Source organism: Vulpes lagopus, chromosome X (genome assembly GCF_018345385.1).
Source record: "Vulpes lagopus strain Blue_001 chromosome X, ASM1834538v1, whole genome shotgun sequence".
Classification (NCBI taxonomy): Eukaryota; Metazoa; Chordata; class Mammalia; order Carnivora; family Canidae; genus Vulpes; species Vulpes lagopus.
This window is the reverse complement of record NC_054848.1, coordinates 53,909,731-53,932,987: the sequence shown is the minus strand read 5'-3', so window position 1 is coordinate 53,932,987 and position 23,257 is coordinate 53,909,731. Positions and strand designations below refer to the sequence as shown.

The 23,257-nt window shown below is 37.7% G+C and overlaps 1 protein-coding gene across 4 annotated transcripts in view; it reads right to left on the bottom strand.

Annotated features, from left to right (window-relative positions):
- EDA (ectodysplasin A) overlaps nucleotides 1-23,257 on the bottom strand; it is a 435,889-nt gene that overhangs the window by 121,088 nt on the left and 291,544 nt on the right. For all 4 annotated transcript variants that reach the window (XM_041741022.1, XM_041741023.1, XM_041741020.1 and 1 more), the window contains exon 2: nucleotides 6,810-6,912. In XM_041741022.1, coding sequence (XP_041596956.1) covers nucleotides 6,810-6,912 — 103 coding nt within the window. The remainder of the gene's footprint in view (nucleotides 1-6,809; nucleotides 6,913-23,257) is intronic.

Here is a 23,257-nt window from a genome sequence, read left to right as displayed (position 1 = left end):
TGTTTCTTTGGTGTTGAGTTTAATAAGTTCTTTATAGATTTTGGAAACTAGCCCTTTATCTGATATGTCGTTTGCAAATATCTTCTCCCATTCTATAGGTTGTCTTTTAGTTGTGTTGACTGTATCCTTTGCTGTGCAAAAGCTTCTTATCTTGATGAAGTCCCAATAGTTCATTTTTGCTTTTGTTTCTTTTGCCTTTGTGGATGTATCTTGCAAGAAGTTACTGTGGCCGAGTTCAAAAAGGGTGTTGCCTGTGTTCTCCTCTAGGAGTTTGATGGACTCTTGTCTCACATTTAGATCTCTCATCCATTTTGAGTTTATCTTTGTGTATGGTGAAAGGGAGTGGTCCAGTTTCATTCTTCTGCATGTGGATGTCCAATTTTCCCAACACCATTTATTGAAGAGACTGTCTTTCTTCCAATGGATAGTCTTTCCTCCTTTATCGAATATTAGATGACCATACATTTCAGGGTCCACTTCTGGGTTCTCTATTCTGTTCCATTGATCTATGTGTCTGTTTTTGTGCCAGTACCACACTGTCTTGATGACCACAGCTTTGTAGTACAACCTGAAATCTGGCATTGTGATGCCCCCAGCTATGGTTTTCTTTTTTAAAATTCCCCTGGCTATTCGGGGTCTTTTCTGATTCCACACAAATCTTAGAATAATTTGTTCTAACTCTCTGAAGAAAGTCCATGGTATTTTGATAGGGATTGCATTAAAAGTGTAAATTGCCCTGGGTAGCATTGACATTTTCACAATATTAATTCTTCCAATCCATGAGCATGGAATATTTTTCCATCTCTTTGTGTCTTCCTCAATTTCTTTCAGAAGTGTTCTATAGTTTTTAGGGTATAGATCCTTCACCTCTTTGGTTAGGTTTATTCCTAGGTATCTTATGCTTTTGGGTGCAATTGTAAATGGGATTGACTCCTTCATTTCTCTTTCTTCAGTCTCATTGTTAGTGTATAGAAATGCCATTGATTTCTGGGCATTGATTTTGTACCCTGCCACGCTACCAAATTGCTGTATGAGTTCTAGCAATCTTGGGGTGGAGGCTTTTGGGTTTTCTATGTAGAGTATCATGTCATCGGCGAAGAGGGAGAGTTTGACTTCTTCTTTGCCAATTTGAATGCCTTTAATGTCTTTTTGTTGTCTGATTGCTGAGGCGAGGACTTCCAGAACTATGTTGAACAGCAGTGGTGAGAGTGGACATCCCTGTCTTGTTCCTGATCTTAGGGGAAAGGCTCCCAGTGCTTCCCCATTGAGAATGATATTTGCTGTGGGCTTTTCGTAGATGGCTTTTAAGATGTCGAGGAAAGTTCCCTCTATCTCAACACTCTGAAGTGTTTTGATCAGGAATGGATGCTGTATTTTGTCAAATGCTTTCTCTTGCAGCTATTTTCAATACAGCAGGAAGAAGGATTCTATTAGAACAGAGGCCAGATCTTGTCAAATCTCTGCTCAAAATCCTCCAATTGGTCCCCATCTTACACAGTATAAATGTCAGAGTCCTTACCTTGTCCTACAAGGGTCTATGTTTGAGTTTGCCCACTGATCTCATCTCCTTCTCCTCCTTGCTCACTCTGCTCCTAGCCACACTGATATTTCTAGAACATACTAAGAATTTTTCTGCTACAGAGCATTTGTATTTATTATTTCTTCTATCCCTCTCCTCTTCAAAATATAATATGAAGAGCCCATACTTTCATTTCATTCAGATCTCTTCTGAAATGTTCCCTTAATAGAGGGGCCTTCCCTGATAATTTTATAGCACACACCCCATCACATTCTCTCCTTTTGCCCAGCTCTATTTCCACAACATTTAACACCACCAATTTTATTTATTGTCCATTTTTTTTACATTGTAAGGTAAGCTCATAGAGGTAAAAAAGAAACATCTTTTAAGAGTCTACTATGTGCCATATCCTTTTCTAGTCATGGGGATATAAAAGTGAATAAAACAGATAGTACCACTATACTTCTGGCATTTCCATTATAGAATTATATAAGCTGCTATATTTTCTCAGTAAATATCTGAGGAACGCATTGAATGAATATAGCATAGACTCAATAGAGTGATAGGAATGGTTCAAAAGTAAACAATATTTAGATTGGCTCTGCATTCTTTAACTCATTAATCAGTCAACCCATATAAAGAAATGGATCTTTAGCTTCCTAGGTGAAAAGCTAGAGATTTATTTGAATCCCAGGACCTCCAGACATTCTATACTCCAACCACTAAGGGCTCTTGTGTTTCTCCTAAGTATTCTGTTTAAAGAAAAATATCTGAAGGCATCCAAATTGGCAAGGAGGAAGCCAAAACTTTCACTCCTTAAAGAAGACATGCTACTCTATGTAGAAAACTCAAGACTCCACCAAAAAATTGCTAGAACTGCCTCATGAATTCAGCAAAGTCACAGGATATAAACTTAATGTATTTCTGCACACCAATGATGAAGCTCCAGAAAGAAATCAAGGAGTACACCCCATTTACAATTGCACTTAAAACCATAAGTCACCGAGGAATAAATGTAACCAAAGAGGTGAAAGCCCTGGACTCTGAAAACTATAAAATGCTGATGAAAGAAACTGAAGAGGACACAAAGATGTGGAAAAACATTCCATGCTCACAGATTGAAAGAACAAATATTGTTAAATGTCTATACTACCCAAAGCAATCTACAGATTTACTGCAATGCCCATCAAAATACCACCAGCAGTTTTCACAGAACTAGAGCAAACCATCCTAAAATGCGTATGGAACCACAAAAGATCCCAAATAGCCAAAGTAATGTTGAAAAAGAAAAGCAAAGCGGAGGTATCACAACCCCAGGCTTCAAGCTGTATTACAAAGTTGTAATCATCAAGACAGTATGGTTCTGGCACAAAAACAGACACATAGATCAATGGAACAGAATACAGAACCCAGAAATAGACCCACAACTATATGGTCAACTAACCTTCAACAGAGCAGGAAAGAATATCTAATGGGAAAAAAGACAGTCTCTTCAACAAAGGGTGTTGGGAAAACTGGACAGCAGCAACACACAGAATGAAACTGGACCACTTTCTTATACCATACATAAAAACAAATTCAAAATGGATGAAAGACCTAAATGTAAGACAGGAAACCATTGAAATCCTAGAAAAGAAAACAGGCAGTAACCTCTTTGACCTCAGCTGCCACAAATTCTTTACTAGATACATCTCTGGAGGCAAGGGAAACAAAAGCAAAAATGAACTACTGGGACCTCATCAAGACAAAAAGCTTCTGCACAGCAAAGGAAACAATAAAACTAAAAGGCAACCAACAGAATGGGAGAAGATATTTGCAAATGACATATTGGATAAAGGGTTAGTATCCAAAATCTATAAAGAACTTATCAAAATCAATGCCCCCAAAATAAAAAAATCCCAGTTAAGAGATGGGCAGAAGACATGAACAGACATTTCGCCAAAGAAGACATCCAGATGGCTAACAGACACATGAAAAGATGCCCAACATCCCTCATCATCAGGGAAATACAACTCAAAACCGCAATGAGATACCACCCCACACCTGTCAGAATGGCTAAAATTAGCAGCATAGGAAACAACAGATGTTGACAAGGATGCAGAGAAAGGGGAACCCTTTTGCACAATTCGTGGGAATGCAAACTGGTACAGCCACTCTGGAAAACAGTATGGAGGTTCCTCAAAAAGTTAAAAATAGAACTACCCGGGGACCCCTGGGTGGCTCAGCAGTTTAGCACCTGCGGTTGGCCCAGGGCGCGATCCTGGAGTCCCGGGATCGAGTCCCACGTCGGGCTCCTGGCATGGAGCCTGCTTCTCCCTCCTCCTGTGTCTCTGCCTCTCTCTCTCTCTCTCTCTGTGTCTATCATCAATCAATCAATCAATCAATCAATCTTTAAAAAAAAAATAGAACTACCCTACCACTCAGAAATTGTACTACCAGGTATTCATCCAAAGGATACAAAAGTGCCGATTCCAAGGGGCACATGTTACCCCAGTGTTTATAGCAGCACTATTAATAGTAGCCAAGTTATGGAAAGAGCCCAGCCCAAATGTTCATTGACTGATGAATGGATAAAGAAGATGTGGTATATATATTCAATGAACCACTACTCAGCAATCAAAAAGAATGAAATCTTCCCATTTGCAACAATGTGGATGGAACTAGACTGTATTATACTAAGTGAAATAAGCCAAAGACTTAATCAATATCATATGATTTCACTTATATGTGGAATTTAAGAATCAAAATGGATCAGCATAGAGGAAGGGAAGGAAAAAAATAAGATAAAAACAGAGGGAAGCAAACATGAGACTCTTAACTACAGAGAACAAACTGAGGGTTGCTGGAGGGGAGGTTGGTGGGGAGGATGGGCTAAATGGGTGATGGGCATTAAAGAGAGAACTTGTTGGAATGAACACTGGGTGTTCTATGAAAGTGATGAATCACTAAAGTCTTCTCCTGAGACCAATACTACACTATATTTAACTAACTTGAATTTATTTTTTATTTTTATTTTTTTTTACTAACTTGAATTTAAATTGAAAAATGAAAAATATCTGGTATTGCATGAAAAATTTGGCATTCACACAAAGTGACCAGAATCTAGTGACTATCAAACCAGGAGGAAATGAGATAAGGAGTGTTATAAATTAAGAAGAGAAGCTTCTACCTTGTCCAGAGAGGAAAAAAAAAATCTTCGTACCAAAATAGAATAAACACTAAAGAATATCAAGAGCAGGGCAGCCTGGGTGGCCCAGCTGTTTGGCACCACCTTCAGCCCAGGGCGTGATCCTTAAGACCGAGGATCGAGTCCCACATCGGGCTCCCTGCATGGAGCCTGCTTCTCCCTCTGCCTGTGTCTCTGCCTCTCTCTCTCTCTTTGTCTCATGAATAAATAAATAAAATCTTAAAAAAAAGAATATCAATAGCAGAGATGCCAGTAGCCAGATCCAGAGAAATTAGTTTGGGAGAGAGGAGGATACTGACTTTTTTTTTTAATATATTTTTTAAAGATTTTATTTATTTATTTATTGTGACACACACACACACACACACACACACACACACACACAGAGAAAGAGAAAGAGAGAGAGAGAGAGGGAGGGAGAAGCAGGCTCCAAGCAGGGAACCCGACGTGGAACTCGATCCCGGATCTCCAGGATCACACCCTGGGCTGCAGGCGGCGCTAAACCACCGGGCTGCCCCGATACTGACTTCTTTAAGAGAAAACTTGGGAGGCCAGATGAAGAGGTAAACTTTAGAATCTATTAGACTTCCCACTTGGAGGGAGCAAGGAAGACCATGCCCACTGCAGAAAGTTATATTGCTCTTACCACCTCACCCCTCTCCTCCTTAGCAACCAGGGAATATGAAAGATTTGGTGGTTCTAGAAGTAGCTTCAGGGGAAGAGTTAATGATAGAAAAACTGACATGTATCAAGGGTGAGATGATTAGGTGAGGAAAAGGACAATGATTCTCAGATCTCAGCTTCAACAATAGCCTTCTGATGACTGCCAGGAAACTGGCTGCAAGAAGTATGTGAATAATGGCTGCCTTTTACTTCATGGACCACATTTCCGAGGATTGGCCTGGTGACTGATTACAGGTAAAGTGTCTGCTTTAAAGAATGGTCCTACTAGTCCAGTTCTCCATTCAAGGACTCAACAATGCTGTCACCTCCAGAGACTAGAACATCCTACTTATTTCTCTGACTGTCCTTTTTTATTACAGCGTCCTTGTTGTGAGTCCTTGTTGTGAGCCCTTGTTGTGAGACTTCATTTAGTTCTAATTCTTGCTCCTACTGACAAATTCCTGGGCCCATTTCTTCAATAACAAATGCCTTCTGGAACAGCATACATCATTGGCCCTTACTGATATTGACAAATATCAGCTTAAAAATCTCATTTTTATCTTTATATAGTCATATTGTTTTGCAACCCCCACCTGACATAACTTTGGCAGATGTAGCCAGACACATACTGTCTTTAAATCCAGATGTCTCTGCAGTAGTCAAGAGCTCTGTATTCTACAAATTCTTGTGTGAAGGAGATACATTTTGTCACTCAACAGAGTGATGTTGAAACAGCAATTCAAGGACCCTGCCCAGAAACCAATGCAACATTTTATTATGCTCCACAAAATGCATTGCTAGTTAACTCAAATTTGTGTCACTCTCAGTAAGAAGGGTTTTAATGGCACATCATAACCTTGCTGAAGGGTAAATCAACATCATCAACTTACATTACAAACACCAACAGTTTGCCAGGTCCTGAGCTAGATTCTAGAATTATATAAAAGGAAATGAACCCCTGCCCTCAAGGATCTTACAGATGAGTTCTAAAAGTTCTAATTCATGTTTGAGCATCATAGCTGATACTAACATTGACATAATTACCATTGGGATTAACACATCATGTAAGTGCCATCATGACACTCCCAATTCCAAGAATAGGACTGAATCCTCTTGTTGGATTTAGTAGACATGGGGTGTCCAAGAAAGATGAAGTCCTTATGGATGTTACCTTGAGAGATATAAATGCTACCATGGCTCTCAGATATATAGTGAAAGGACTGAAAACATCTAGGGTTGGAGGAGAGAGGATCTTTGTATATTCAGCTTTATTGTCAAGTTTTATGGACTGATTCATAGATTAGGCTGGAAAAAAATTTCTGTGACCTTTGGTCTATGGACAATATGTGAGATAGTGAAGCACATTTGAGAAGATAGCTCTCACAAGTGTACTTCTCATTTATCATAACGTGTGATAAAAGATCACCCAAATATACTTACCATCTGCTCCTTCACTGTTTTTGCTTCTTTTATTGCGGCGAACACGCCTTTCATCTTCAGAGTATGATTTTTCCTCAGGGAAGAAGAAATTCAGAAGGGCCATCTACAAAAATAAAAAGTAGATGAGTCAAAAGTTGACCCTAGTCGACCATAGCTAACATAAAAAAAAAAAAAAACTGGCTTTCTTTAGACAGTCTACCTTCACCTTAAATCTGTGTGTCTAAAACCTGAGCCCATCTTCTCCATTGTACAAATACATTTCATCTTTGTGGGCATATTATTATGGGCATAGCTTTATTTTTATTGCAAAACTTTAAATAATATAAAAATATAAAGTAAAATCACAAAAATCTTGTCTCTCCTAGTAACCACCATAATATTTCTATACATATATATTTTTTACCTAAGTGAGAATATTTTCATATATTTATATGATCATATATATTTATATTTATCATCCACAAATTGATGTAGTGATGATACACTGCATTAATAAAAGATCATATATTTATATGATCATATATATTTTCATAGTTTTATACTGCTTATAGCCTGTTTTCTTCACTCAACCATATATTTTCTATAGTCCAAATAGATAAAGATCTATTATTAATAGCTACATTGAATTTCATGATATGGATGTGCCATCATCGCCATCAGTTATTATTCCTTATAATTTAATTTAATTTACTATTTTTTTAACATAGTCTGTAGTATTGTCTCAGGAGAAGACTTTAGTGATTCATCACTTTCATAGAACACCCAGTGTTCATTCCAACAAGTTCTCTCTTTAATGCCCATCACCCATTTAGCCCATCCTCCCCACCAACCTCCCCTCCAGCAACCCTCAGTTTGTTCTCTGTAGTTAAGAGTCTCATGTTTGCTTCCCTCTGTTTTTATCTTATTTTTTTCCTTCCCTTCCTCTATGCTGATCCATTTTGATTCTTAAATTCCACATATAAGTGAAATCATATGATATTGATTAAGTCTTTGGCTTATTTCACTTAGTATAATACAGTCTAGTTCCATCCACATTGTTGCAAATGGGAAGATTTCATTCTTTTTGATTGCTGAGTAGTGGTTCATTGAATATATATACCACATCTTCTTTATCCATTCATCAGTCAATGAACATTTGGGCTGGGCTCTTTCCATAACTTGGCTACTATTAATAGTGCTGCTATAAACACTGGGGTAACATGTGCCCCTTGGAATCGGCACTTTTGTATCCTTTGGATGAATACCTGGTAGTACAATTTCTGAGTGGTAGGGTAGTTCTATTTTTTTTTTAAAGATTGATTGATTGATTGATTGATTGATGATAGACACAGAGAGAGAGAGAGAGAGAGGCAGAGACACAGGAGGAGGGAGAAGCAGGCTCCATGCCAGGAGCCCGACGTGGGACTCGATCCCGGGACTCCAGGATCGCGCCCTGGGCCAACCGCAGGTGCTAAACTGCTGAGCCACCCAGGGGTCCCCGGGTAGTTCTATTTTTAACTTTTTGAGGAACCTCCATACTGTTTTCCAGAGTGGCTGTACCAGTTTGCATTCCCACGAATTGTGCAAAAGGGTTCCCCTTTCTCTGCATCCTTGTCAACATCTGTTGTTTCCTATGCTGCTAATTTTAGCCATTCTGACAGGTGTGGGGTGGTATCTCATTGCGGTTTTGAGTTGTATTTCCCTGATGATGAGGGATGTTGGGCATCTTTTCATGTGTCTGTTAGCCATCTGGATGTCTTCTTTGGCGAAATGTCTGTTCATGTCTTCTGCCCATCTCTTAACTGGGATTTTTTTATTTTGGGGGCATTGATTTTGATAAGTTCTTTATAGATTTTGGATACTAACCCTTTATCCAATATGTCATTTGCAAATATCTTCTCCCATTCTGTTGGTTGCCTTTTAGTTTTATTGTTTCCTTTGCTGTGCAGAAGCTTTTTGTCTTGATGAGGTCCCAGTAGTTCATTTTTGCTTTTGTTTCCCTTGCCTCCAGAGATGTATCTAGTAATGAATTTGTGGCAGCTGAGGTCAAAGAGGTTACTGCCTGTTTTCTTTTCTAGGATTTCAATGGTTTCCTGTCTTACATTTAGGTCTTTCATCCATTTTGAATTTGTTTTTATGTATGGTATAAGAAAGTGGTCCAGTTTCATTCTGTGTGTTGCTGCTGTCCAGTTTTCCCAACACCCTTTGTTGAAGAGACTGTCTTTTTTCCCATTAGATATTCTTTCCTGCTCTGTTGAAGGTTAGTTGACCATATAGTTGTGGGTCTATTTCTGGGTTCTGTATTCTGTTCCATTGATCTATGTGTCTGTTTTTGTGCCAGAACCATACTGTCTTGATGATTACAACTTTGTAATACAGCTTGAAGCCTGGGGTTGTGATACCTCCGCTTTGCTTTTCTTTTTCAACATTACTTTGGCTATTTGGGATCTTTTGTGGTTCCATACGCATTTTAGGATGGTTTGCTCTAGTTCTGTGAAAACTGCTGGTGGTATTTTGATGGGCATTGCAGTAAATCTGTAGATTGCTTTGGGTAGTATAGACATTTAACAATATTTGTTCTTTCAATCTGTGAGCATGGAATGTTTTTCCACATCTTTGTGTCCTCTTCAGTTTCTTTCATCAGCATTTTATAGTTTTCAGAGTCCAGGGCTTTCACCTCTTTGGTTACATTTATTCCTCGGTGACTTATGGTTTTAAGTGCAATTGTAAATGGGGTGTACTCCTTGATTTCTTTCTGGAGCTTCATCATTGGTGTGCAGAAATACATTAAGTTTATATCCTGTGACTTTGCTGAATTCATGAGGCAGTTCTAGCAATTTTTTGGTGGAGTCTTGAGTTTTCTACATAGAGTAGCATGTCTTCTTTAAGGAGTGAAAGTTTTGGCTTCCTCCTTGCCAATTTGGATGCCTTTTATTTATTTATTTTTTGTTGTCTGATTGGTGAGGCTAGGGCTTACAGTAGTATATTGCACAACAGTGATGAGAGTGGACATCCCTGTTGTATTCCTGGTCTTAGGGGAAAACCTTTTAGTTTTTCACCATTTAGGATGATGTGATCTTTGGGTCTTTCATTTACTGCCTTTATTTTATTATGTTCCTTGTATACCTACTTTCTTGAGGGATTATATCAAGAAAATATGCTGTACATTTTTAAATGATTTTTCTGCATCTATTGAGAGGATCATATGGTTCATGATCTTTCTTTTATTAATGCAGTGTGTCACCACTACATCAATTTGTGGATGTTTAACCACCATTGCAGCCCAGCGATAAATCCCACTTGGTCATGGTGAATAATCCTTTTAATATACTGTTGGATCATATTGGCTAGTATCTTGTCAAGAATTTTTGCATCCATGTTCATCATGGATATCAGTTTGTAATTCTCCTTTTCAGTGGGGTCTGATTTTGGGATCAAGGTAATGTTTGCCACCTAAAATGAGTTTGGAAGTTTTCCTTCCATTCCTGTTTTTTTGGAACAATTTCAGAAAAATAGGTATCAATTCTTCTTTAAATGTTTGGTAGAATTCCCCAGGAAAGCCATCTGGACTCTTGTTTATTGTGAGATTTTTGATTACTGATTCAATTTCTTTGCTGGATATGGGTCTGTTCAAATTTTCTACTTTTTCCTGTTTCAGTTTTGGTAGTTTATGTTTCTAGGAATTTATTCATTTCTTCCAGATTGTCCAATTTGTTCACATGTATTTACACATAATAATATTCTCTTATAATTGTATTTCTACAGTGTTTGTTCTGATCTCTCCTCTTTCATTTGTGATTTTATTCATTTGGATATTTTCTCTTTGGCTAGGGGTTTATCAATTTTGTTAAGTTTTTCAAGGAATCAGCTCCTAGTTTCATTGATCTTTCCTATTGTTTTTGAAATTTCTATATCACTTATTTCTGCTCTAATCTTAAATATTTCCCTTCTTTTTTTGGCTGGGAGCATAATTTGTTGTTCTTTTTCCACCTCCTTTAGGTGTAAGTTTTAGTTGTATATTTGAAACTTTTCTTGCTTCTTGAGGAAGGCCTGTATTGCTATATACTTGATTTTATGACTATCTTTGCTGCATCCCAAAGGTTTTTGGGTGTTGTGTTTTCATTTTATTTTGCTTCCATGAATTGCTTTATTTCTTTAATTTCCTGGTTAACTCATTCATTCTTCAGTAGGATATTCTTTAACCCCCATGTGTTTATGGTCTTTCCATTTTTTTTCCTGTGGTTGACTTCAAATTTTAGAGTGGTGTGATCTGAAAATATGAATGGTATGATCTCAATATTTTTGTATCGGGTGACACCTGATTTGTGACCCCGTTCATGATCAATTCTGGAGAATGTTCCATGTGCACTCAAAAAGAACATATATTTTGCTGCTTTAAGATGAAATGTTTTGAATATATCTGTTAAGTCCACCTGACCCAGTGTGTCATTCAAAGCCATCAATTCCTTGTTGACCTCCTGTTTAGAATATCAGTCCATTGCTGTGATTTGGGTGTCAGAGTCCCCTATTGTCATTGCATTATTATCAATGAGTTTCCTTAAGTTTGTTATTAATTGATTTATATATTTGGCTGCTCCCAAGTTGGGGGCATAAATATTTACAATCATTAGATCTTGTTGGATAGACCTTCTACTATGATATAGTGCCCTTCTTCACTTCTTATTTCAGTCTTTGGTTTAAAATCTAGTTTGAAAAAAAATTAAATCTAGTTTGTCTGATTAAGTATGGTTACTTCCACTTTCTTTTGATGTCCATTAGCATGATAAATTGTTCTCCACTCCCTCACTTTCAATTTGGATATGTCTTTGGGTCTAAAATTGCTCTTGTAAGCAGCACAATGATGGGTCTTATTTTTTTTAATCCATTCTGATACTCTCTGTCTTTTGATTGGAGCATTTAGTCCATTTACATTCAGAGTAATTACTGATAAATATGAATTTACTGACATTCTATTACCTGTAAAGCCACTGTTCCTGTAGATAATCCCTGTTCCTTTCTTTCTTGCTTTTGGTCTCTCTTTCCCACTCAAAGGATCCCCTTTAATATTTCTTGCAGAGTTGGTTCAGTGTCCATAAACTCCCTTAGTTTTTGCCTGTCTTGGAAACTCTTTATCTCTCCTTCTATTCTGAATAATAACCTTGCTGCATATAGTATTCTTGGCTGCATATTTTTCCCATTGAACACATCGAATATATCATGACACTTTCTTCTGGCCTGCCGTGTTTCTGTGGATAGGTCTGTTTGCTAACCTTTTATGTCTACCCTTGTAGGTTAATGATCTTTTTTTGTCCCTCACTGCTTTCAGAATTCTTTTTTTTTATTTCTCAAGTTTCACTATAGTGTATCTTTGTGTTGACCTATTTTTGTTGATTTTTAAGTGGAATTCTCTGTGCCTCTTGGACTTGAATGCCTATTTCCTTCCTCAGATTAGGGAAGTTTTCAGCTATAATTTGTTCAAATAAACCTTCTGCCCCCTCCCCCCGCCCCCAACTCTTCTTCTTCTGGTACTCTTATGATATGGTATTATTGTGCTGTGTGGAATTGCTGAGTTCGCTAAGTCTATATTCATGACCTAATAGTTCTTTCCCTCTTCTTTTTAGCTACATTATTTTCCATAATTTTATCTTCTGTATCACATTTATTCCTCTACTTTCATCCTCATTGTGATTACATCCAGTTGGTTTTGCATATCAGTTATACCATTAAAAAAATTAAAATTTAAAAGATTTTGTTTATTTAATAGAGGGGGAGAGAGCACAAGTAGGGGGAGTGGCAGGCAGAAGGAGAGGGAGAAGCAGACTCCCCGAGGAGCAGGGAGCCCACTGTGGGGCTTGAACCCAGGACCCTGGGATCATGACCTGAGTTGAAGGCAGACACTTAACCCACTGAGCCACCCTGGCACCCTAGTTATAGCATTTTTTATTTTGGCCTGACTAGTTCTTAGGTCTTTTATCTTTGCCCTCAGGGGTTCTCTGGTGTTTTCTATATGTCTTTCAAGTCCAGCTACTATTCTTATGACTGTTGTTCTAAATTCTTTTTTTTAAAGATTTTATTCATTTATTCATGAGACACACACACACACACACACACACACACACACACACACGAGAGAGAGAGAGAGAGAGAGGCAGAGACACAGGCAGAGGGAGAAGCAGGCTCCATGCAGGGAGCCCGACATAGGACTCAATCCCCGGTCTCCAGGATCACACCCTGGACCGAAGGTGGCGCCAAACTGCTGAGCCACCGGGGCTGCCCCCTAAATTCTTTTTCAGCTATATTGCTTATATCTGTTTTGAGCAAATCCGTGGCTGTCATTTCTTCTTGATCTTCTTTTGAGAAATCCTCCATCTTGTCATTATGTCTAGGTTTCTGTCTTTTGTGTGTTATGAAAGTTTGTTATGTTTCCTGCTCCTGAGATTAATACTATATTAAGAAGGGGTCATACACTGTCCAGGGCCTGGCACTTCATGAAGTGTTTTTAGTATAAGCTGTGTGCACTCTGATGTGTTTTGGCTGCTCTTTTCTATATTCAGTCCTCTGCAGAGTTCCTCGTTGCTTGCAGTGGGTATTTGCACTTTTAACTAGGTGTCCTTTTATTTGTTTGTTAAAGTAAGTCTGTTAAAAAAAAAAAAGCCTGATCCAGGAAAAAAGTAAAAGGAATAGCAAACAACCAAACAAAAAACTATAAGCCTGATTATAAAGAAAAAAAATGAGGAAAAAAGAAAAGAAAAAAAAAAAAAAGAAGAAGCCTAATCCAGAAAAAGAGAAAAGGAAACAAACCAACAAATGAAAAAAAAAAACACTAAAAGACTGATTCCAAAGAAAAAAGAAAAAAAATACTAGAAGAAGAAAGAAGAAGAAGAAGAAGAAGAAGAAGAAGAAGAAGAAGAAGAAGAAGAAGAAAGAAAAAGAAAGAAAGAAAGAAAGAAAGAAAGAAAGAAAGAAAGAAAGAAAGAAAGAAAGAAAGAAAGAAAGAACGAGCTTGGTCCAGAAATGAGACTGACACTTTGGATCACTCTATGATGACTTGTACATGCAGGGTGCTTGTGTTGGTCTTCTGAGGGAGAGGCCCCCACTGTGCTGCCTCACAGTCAGATCTGCCTTAGTAAAGATGTATGGTGCTGGGGGCAGCGTATGGTATGAGTCCAGCCTACACTGGAGGCACTGTGTTTCTCTCTGAAGTCCAACTGTGCCAGTGGGTTGGGGGAAGATGGTATTGCCCTGCCTTCTTGTCCCCAGGTAGGGGAACTCCCGGCTGCTGTTGTTCAGGAGGCCCTCGCAGAAAAGTGAACAATCTCCCTTCCAGTGTCCTAGGCTTTCATCAGATCCCTGCGCCCACCCAACCTGCCTGTAACTGGGCCATCAACATGCCTGGCCACAGTTCTATGTTTTGTCTCTGGCCAGCAGCTGGTATTCAGAATTCCAACTCTTAAAGGGCCTGGCAAGGGAAGGATATGCTCCCCTCCCTGGAGGGAGAGACTCACAGCACTGCACCAGGCATCATTCTGTCCCGGAAAAGCAGTCATGTGGTCACCCAAGTGCCTGGAGTCTATAGTGAAGTATAGCAAAAAGCTGCAACCAGGTTATCTGCCCTCAGTGCATCTCTGTCCCCTGCTGTGAAATTGTTGCTGAATGGCACCAGGCGGGGATTTTGTCCTTAGAGAGGCAACATACCTTTTCCCAAATGTATTCCAGGAAGGGGAATATTCTTTCCCAGAGCGACCGAAGGGAATCCCCATACCATGGTCCCATGCATGAACCCTACGTGCTGCTCTCTCGCTCTCTTCATGAAAAGGGCTCCTTTCCCTCCATGGCACTATGCTTTTTTTTCCCCCCAATTCACATCTCTGAACCTTGCATCTGACATATTCTCTTCCTCCAGTTGTACAGATTGTTTTCTTATCAAATTGATTTCCTAGTTGTCCAAAATGATTTGATGTTGATCTAGCTGTGTTTGAGTGATGAAGCAAGCCCAGGGTACCCCCCCTCCTACTCCATCATCTTAACTCCTTCTCTACCCCAAATCCTTTTACTTTTGATGTATTATTCCTATCATTCCAACCAAGAAATTTTGGTTAATCTCTGAGTCCCCTCTCTTCTGCTTCAAATTATCTATTAAGTTATCCTTCAAGTCCCATTTGTCCACATAGTTCTGGGGTTCAGAGAGCTCAGTCATAAATTTCTAACTTCCCACACATACTATATTGATGTCTGCCCAGAATTAGACTGCAGGTTGTTCCTCCCTCTGGAACTTCATTATTATACATCCACAACTTTTCCACATTACTATTTCTGCTGAAGTTTTGGTTTGCCAGTATCCTATGCATCCAATTATGATTGGATAGTACCAGTTATGTCAACATTCTGGGAGTTAGCCATGACAAAGCACACAACCATTCTTCTTCCTTTCCTAGACAGCTACAGAACTCCTACAGCGCTCATAGTCTGTAAGACTCATTTTGATCCTTTGTCCTCTACTGTCTTCCAATGATCTCTCATAATAATACAATGTTTTGTAAGTGAATGGCCCTGGTTTCACTAATGATAATCATAACTTACATATATACTTGTTTGAGCCAATCATAATCTTGCAGCATGAGTGCTTCTTTGTGGTTTAAAAAAATGTGCTTGAAGTAAACTGTGGACTGAGTAGTAGGACTGAGAGTGACTCTACTCCTGACTGACACTTATATAGCCTTGGACAAGTTACATAATCTTTAATTTTCTTATCTGTAAATAGGGATAATAATAGTACTTTGGTCATAAAGTAGTTGTAGGTTTAGTACAGCATCCAGCATTTAATATACATTCAATAAATGCTAGTATTACTATTATTAAAAATAATCTCCAATTATAATGGTTGGATACTTTGAGGGTTAAAAATGAAGAAACAATCTGCATTTTCATCCTAGTATTAGTTCAAAATACAATTCCAGAATCCTCATATCTGCTGCATCTCTAATTGGAAAAAAATGGGTAGAATTTAAAAAGGCTTTACCATTCTATGCAAACTTACTTCAAAATTGTGTGATTTACTGTTTATATAGAACAATTACACCCAATAGCTTTACTGTACATGATTAGTGTCTTGTAGAATATATTCATGTATCAAATATAAAAATGTATAGACAATCTCCAACTTGCCATAGGGCTGTATTTAAAAACATTTAGATTGAACTATATGAAATTATTGTTTTGTGTCCAAAATGCTTGAATATCAGTAATTTCACACAGATCAACTAAGCAGTATTTTTAAATCACTTGATTGGAATTTAAAATGGATTTCCCCATAGAATCAACTTAATAAAGTCTGGCTGGGTTTCCACATAAAGTCCATAGACAGTTACTTAACCTACAATATGAATAAGCACTCATACTATTAATATAAATCCAAACTGCTATTTATAATAAAATCTCAATCATTTGGAACTCTAGAAGAAGTCATTCTGGATAAAAGAGTTTTCTTGACAACTTCGCTGAAACTTCAGCTATTTGGATAGAAACCAGTCTATAATCTATGATTTAATTGAGGGTTTACTGAATACATGGAAGACTATTTGCTTGTACAGTAAAAGGCCCCAGTACATTATGGTTTTAGGTTTGAAAAAGTACAATTACATTACAGAGCAATACATGCTTTGTTAGAATTGTACAGTTCTCTGAGAGCAAGAGAAAATCATCTAATACAGACTGGGAGTGAACAAACCTCCTTGGAGGAGGTGCTACCTCTGAGTCCTGAAGGATATTGAGGATTCAGTGGTGAATGGGAAGCCAAAAAGGAATTCTAGGCAAAAAGAGCATTGTGTTTAGAGGTTCAGGGGAAAGAGAATAGCATTTTTTAAAAACTCAAGTACCTTAGAATAAATGGTGGGAGGGAGGGAGGGATGGCAAAAAAATGAGCCAAGGGACATTAGATAACAGCCAAATCATGTTAAGAAATTTAGGCTTTATCCTGCAGGAGGGGTATCCTCTGAAGATTTTTCCTCTGTAAGTGTTCGTACCTTATGAAAATCTGAGCTATAATTTATATATAGCAAAATACACACATTTTAAGCACACAGTTTGAAGAATTTTGAAAAACACACACACCTTTGTAATCACCACCAAAATCAAGATATAATACATTTACATTACTCCAGAATTTTCCCTTGTGCCCCTCCCAGTCATTCCTCAGCTCTATTCCCTAATCCAGGAAACCACTCTTTTGACTTCTATCACCATTCTCATTCTCATTCTCACCACTCTCATTTCTCATTCTAGAACTTCAAGCATATGGAATCATACAATATGATTGAATTACTTTTGTGTGTTGTATGTCTTCCTTTCAATATGTCTATGAAACTTATCCATGTTGTTTTGGGTATCAGTAGTTCCTTCCTATTTATTGCTAAATAGTATTTTATTATATGGACATACCATAATTTTTTAATGCATTCATCTATTGAGGGACATTTGGGTTAATTCCAGTTTGGGGCCATTATGAATAAAGCTGATGTGAGCATTCATGTATGAATCTTTCTGGGGACATGTTTTCATTTTTCTTGGGTAAACACCTCAGGGTAGAACTTCTGGGTTATACAGTATGTATTTGTTGTGAGGAACTGCTAAACGGTTTTCGAGAATGACTATATCATTTTATACTCCCACCAGCAATGTATGGGAGTTAAAGTGCTGTGCACCTTTACTATACTTAACATTGTCAATATTTTTTATTTAAACCATTCTTGTGGCTGTAGTGTTTCATTGTGGTTGGTCTTTGAATTCTTAACTTTTTAAAAAGGCTTTTTTCCTCTTAACTTGCCATCAACTATTTGATTTCACTTCACCTACTATAACATCTTTTCCAATCCCTTTAAATTTACTGCTCGTAAAAAATTTACTGTTTATAATCTGCTTTAGGTTTGACATCTTGTTAAAACTTATTAGAATCATGCACAAACAGAATAAACAGGGAGTCAGTGCATTTTTGAATGGTTTTTCCAATGAGTAAGATGCATATTCTCTGGCACTTTAAAGGCCATTTGTTTACTGCTTGATTCCTGGTTGTGGTCTGGATAGGTGAATTTGTCCAGGAAACTGAGTTTTACACAGGTATGTTATTACAGTATAATGCTATTTCTAGGAAAAAGGAATTTTGAAGTCCAAATGGAGAACTTCCTTGCCATCACAAACTACAATTTCAGAATTTTCTTTAGTTTTTGTGTTCCTTCACAGTCTCAGTTTCTGAGTGTTCTGGTAGGGCCTCTAGTATGTTTTTGTGTCCTGGTGGCAATAGTAAGAAAATAAGATCATATATTAATTTTTCCAAAGGGTCTTATGGGAGTTGGTGAGAACTCAAGCTCCCAGAGGAGGAAGGCTAAGGGAGAAACAAACCCCTTCATATAGCAGAAACAACCTTAGCTCCCATAGGTAGTAGGAGTAGCTTCAAGTCCCTTAAGAGAGGCTCTGAGGAGTACAGAACATTCATAAATCAAGTGTTTATTAGAAGGGGATTGCCTATACATGAAAAATTTTTAAATATAGTTTCTATTTTCTTAATAAAAAACAGATGAAAACAAGATGAAACACTGCTTCAACTGAAAGAGGATCCCTATTCATAATACCCTTATTTGAGTCAGAGATAAGATGGGAAACTATCCTCTGTTTAATATAATTGCAAAGACAAAAATCAGTGGCTACTCATACAAAAAGTCTAAAATTCTAGCTTGAATTTTGCATCCATCAGCATGACCTCCAGAGGCGAGTTGCAGAATATGAACAAAACAGCCTTCTCTCTTTCAATATTGCTTTCTTATTGCACAAGAGAGGAGGCATCAGGAATGTTGGCCACAGCCAGACATTTTGCTCAAGGGAAAAAAAATTAATTCTTTACATTTTATTAACTGATTACATCCTTGTTTCCTATGGTAAAGTTACATGGTAAACAGCACCTACAGATTATAGGGATCTCAGCTGGAAACAATTCGTTAACAGTGAGACATGAGGGATATATCCATTACAGCTAGTGACTCTCTAGATATTGCTACATATTTTTTCTAATATCTAAACCAACAAAATTATTTGATACTTTTTTTCTCTTTTTACCAAGACATAGAGTCAATTTAATTCATTTTATATTTTATGGTTGATGTATTTGATTGTATTAGATTATGCACAGAAAATTATTCATAAGGTTCTTGAAAGTAGAGGCACACAGTAGACCCCTAATAAATATCTATCTGTTGGAAGAATAATAGGACTATCAGTAAACCATTCCTAAAAGCCAGAATTTTATTGGGTCTGATTGGACATCATTTCTTAGGATTAACCACGGAGAGGTAGACTAAGGACTCATTACATTATTGGCAGTAATTAAATCAAAGGGATCTTGGTGGGTCAGAGATCTCTCAAACTTTGTTGTGCATCAGAATCGCTAGGCATGAGTGTTAAAATGTAGAAACCTATGCCTTTTCCTCCTCAAATTTAGATTGAGTAGGCTAAGGTGAGATCCTAGAGTCTGACTTTTCAACTTGCTCACTATGAGATTTTGATGCAGAAGGTCTCTGAACCGTATTTCAGGAAACTGCTATATTGTTCATTCTTTAACTGGTTTGTTATCTGGAGACTGAAAAGTCTGTCTTTTTTTTGCTACTTATAAAATAGGGCTCTCACATAGATTATGGTTTTCACATTTTATTCTGTCATTCCTAGAGTTAATTTGTTTATAGAAACTGGTACGTCATCTCTCTCAAGAGGAGGCAGGTACCTACCAGGCTTTCTGAAACTGGCAAATCACTGATTTCTTTAAAAAGATTTATCCTTCAATGTTCTTAAATAAGTCCATTTTGCTTATTGCAACCATGGCCATCACTACCATCACCCGTAAGTAATTACCAGGGACCTTAAAATAAATAAAATAAAAGCATTTATACCCTGAGGTATTTAACAAAATCTCCAGGTGATTGTACCATAGCAAGTTATGAGCATCCCAGTACAACCAAGTGAAGTAGAATTGCCCAAAATAGTTTGAGTATGTCATGGATATAAAATGAATACAGAAACTGGCACTGAACACTCTTCCAATCTTATAAAAACCCTTAATACGGTCTGATTTTCAACAAAAGGTCTGGAGAGGGTCACTCAGGGTGCTGAACAAGCCCTGAGTCTTATCATATGGAGGGTAGTGAATTAGATAATATTAGATAATATCTTTAACATATACAGACAAACAACACACAATCCCAAGTTGCTTTTCATAGCACTACATAACAGGGGTAGTAGTGTTTTAAAAGCAGTGTGACAAGAGGGGAAGCACAATATGTTCTGTTTGCTGAATGGAGTGTGCCAGTTCCTGAGAGCAAGCAAACAAGAACATTCAACATTGATCACAGCATTTCATGGGAGCTGCCTCCCAGCAGGGTGGGGGCTAGATATGACAGCAATTAGCCCAGATGCCAAATGAAATTGGTACCTTGGACATCTCTGGTGTGAATGCCAGGGATTGCGATCCCCTGTTGTAAATATGTCAGATGATGACTGAAATTATGTAGTAAAACTAAACATGGAACCTAAATATAACAGTTTTCACATAGAGCTAAAAGCAGTTACTGAATTCTGCTTCCTAGGTAGTTTGACTTAAAAATCACTGTCCATCAATGCAAAGTGACTGCAAAGTAGAAAGAAAATAAAAAAGAACAGTATCTTTGTTTGAGAAGATTACCGTAGTGTGGTGTCAGCCAGAAATTATACTACAAACCAGTTCAATCTCTGGTTTTTCTTACCTTCCAGTTTTGCGCTGTATGGATCACCTAATACTTGCCAAATAATGCCTTACATATCTTTATTTTTATTTTTTAACATGTTATTTATTTATTTATGAGAGACACAGGCAGAGAGAGAAGCAGGCTCCATGAAGAGAACCTGATGCGGGACTCGATCCTGGGACTCCAGGATCTCACCCTGGAACGAAGGCAGGCACTCAACCACTGAGCCACCCAGGCGTCCCCTTACATATCTTTAATATTAATTTTCCTCCATTGGTAATAAGCTCCTTAAAGGTAGCTATATTTGTAGGTTCAGAACTTGTGTGAACTTGTATTCTTTTTTTTTTTATTTTTTTTATTTTTTATTTTTTATTTTTATTTTTTTATTTTTTATTTTTTTTTTTTTGAACTTGTATTCTGAACAAGGCGAAATCTGTGTAAGATGCACATCAAAGGGAAGGATGAGTTATTTCAAACACACAACTACTAATGCAAAGGGGGAAAATGGGTTGCTTCTCTAATCATCTGTTTCTAGGTTCAGTTCTATTCCTAACAACCAGAACAAAGCTGGAAGCATAGAATATTACTGAGCTGATTCTCATCAATGGACAATGAAGTTGTGTCCAGCTTTTGTATGTCTTTGAAATCCATAACCACCACAGAAGTCACATCTACTTCATTGCAGTGTTCTATTGTCAGAGTTGGAATCATGTTTAATGTGAAGTAGCAAGAGAGAACCACCACTACTGAGATTCTGTATGTCAGCTGGTCTATGAGCATTTAAACAATGTTCATTGCTGACATTTGCAGAGATGCAATGACATAAGAATAACCAATCATCTTTGGTATGGTGAGCTTTGTGGCATAACCATCAGCAAGGGTGGCATAAGAAATATTCTAAAGGATGCACTAAAGCATAGCTTCAAATAACATGATGTAGTTGTGGGATGCTTGGGAAAACAGCAGCAGAGACAAGCTTGGAATGCAAGAATATGGAATTTGGAAAATTTTTGAGCAAAGGCTTTTTAGCTGTTGAACACAGAAATACCAATGGTGACAGGCTCTACAAGTAGCAGCTGCAGTCACAAGTCAAAAAGCAGTTTGATTGTATGTCATATAGAAAGGACATCTGGTTGAAGATTTAGTCTTTGTTCCATAGGATAAAATCAGTAGTAACATCTTTGAATAAGAAGGGTGGCAATATGTACATCCTGGATGTCATTGCCTTCCCTTGGAAGTGTCTGCTTAATCTGTAATTCCTCATTATTCTAAAGCTTAAGACACTTTGACACATAAGGAGAAAAAACATACACTTTTACTTGTAATACCTGGAAATTACTAAAGACTATCATTGGTGAATAGAATCAGTTTCAAATTACAATGTATCTATGGAATTTATAGAAGCACCATTCCAGATAAAACCATTCCAGCAACCCTGAGCTCTGGATTCAGAAAACATTACCCCAAATACATCCTCTTAATTATGAATTCTTAAATGGCTTTTGATAATTTTATATCAATGTTTAGTTTACCTTTACAAAGCTGGACTAATGCAGTAAGATTATGACCAAAATGAGACTGCCTGTGCTATCTATTTAGTTTATTTTTATTTTTTAAAAGATTTTGTTTATTCATGAGAGACACAGATAGAGATAGAGAGAGAGAGAGAGGCAGAGACAGAAGCAGGCTCCATGCAGGGAGCCCGATGTGGGACTCAATCCCAGGACTCCAGGATCATGCCCTGGGCCAGGGGCAGGTGCTAAACTGCTGAGCCATCCAGGGATCCCCTCTATTTAGTTTAAACAAGGATTTTTCTCTTGTCCAAAATTTCACTATCATCAGCATTCTACAAAATCCATTCTGGTGGCCTAAATCACATAAGCTACCTCTAAGCCATATTTTAACACAATGTTCAAGAACAAGTATAGAGGAAGGGTAAAAGAGAACTAGCTAGTGAAAAGAAAGTTGCAACAGTAGGACTTGAGGGGGGAAGGGATAGGTAAGAAGCAAATTAAGAAACAGATGGCTATTGGTTGTAAGAGGGTGAAAATGTTCTAAATGTAGAAAAATTAAACAGTTGAAAGGATTTTAGGGAAAGATGCATTATCAGTTTAAGTTGATGCTGAAATATCTTGTGGACAAAAGTTCAACTATTACACCGAGGACTCAGATGATGAAAGAAAGGGTAGAAACAATGGGTCAAAACATACCCATGAGGTTGATGGATGAAAATATGAAAATAGGTATCTGGCTAGTAGGATTGGCTCATAGGAATGTGAGTATAGAAAGTGAATCTCAGAGATCAGCCCATAGGAAAAGGTCAGTAAATTTAATTCAAAGGAGAGTCTAAGATACAAATATCTTAGAGGCAGGGAAGTTAATCAATGGTGAAACACAAATCACTGTTGGGAAAAATAGGGCCTGGGACACAGGTTCAGAACGTTAAACACTGTAAAACTACAATCATCAAGGGGGAGAAAAGGACTGCCAAGAAAACTGGGAGGCCAGGAAAACCATTTCACTGTGAGATTAGATAAATCTAGAATTGTAATGCTGTCCTTAGATAACTTGGCATTTTAGTGCCTCTTGTATCCAAGTGTGGCTAGGCCCTCCCTTGAGGTAAATACAAAACAACTGGTTATGTGACATAATGGCAGACTGATACTGTTTCAGTAGCTATAAAACTGAGAGAGAAAAAAAATTTCA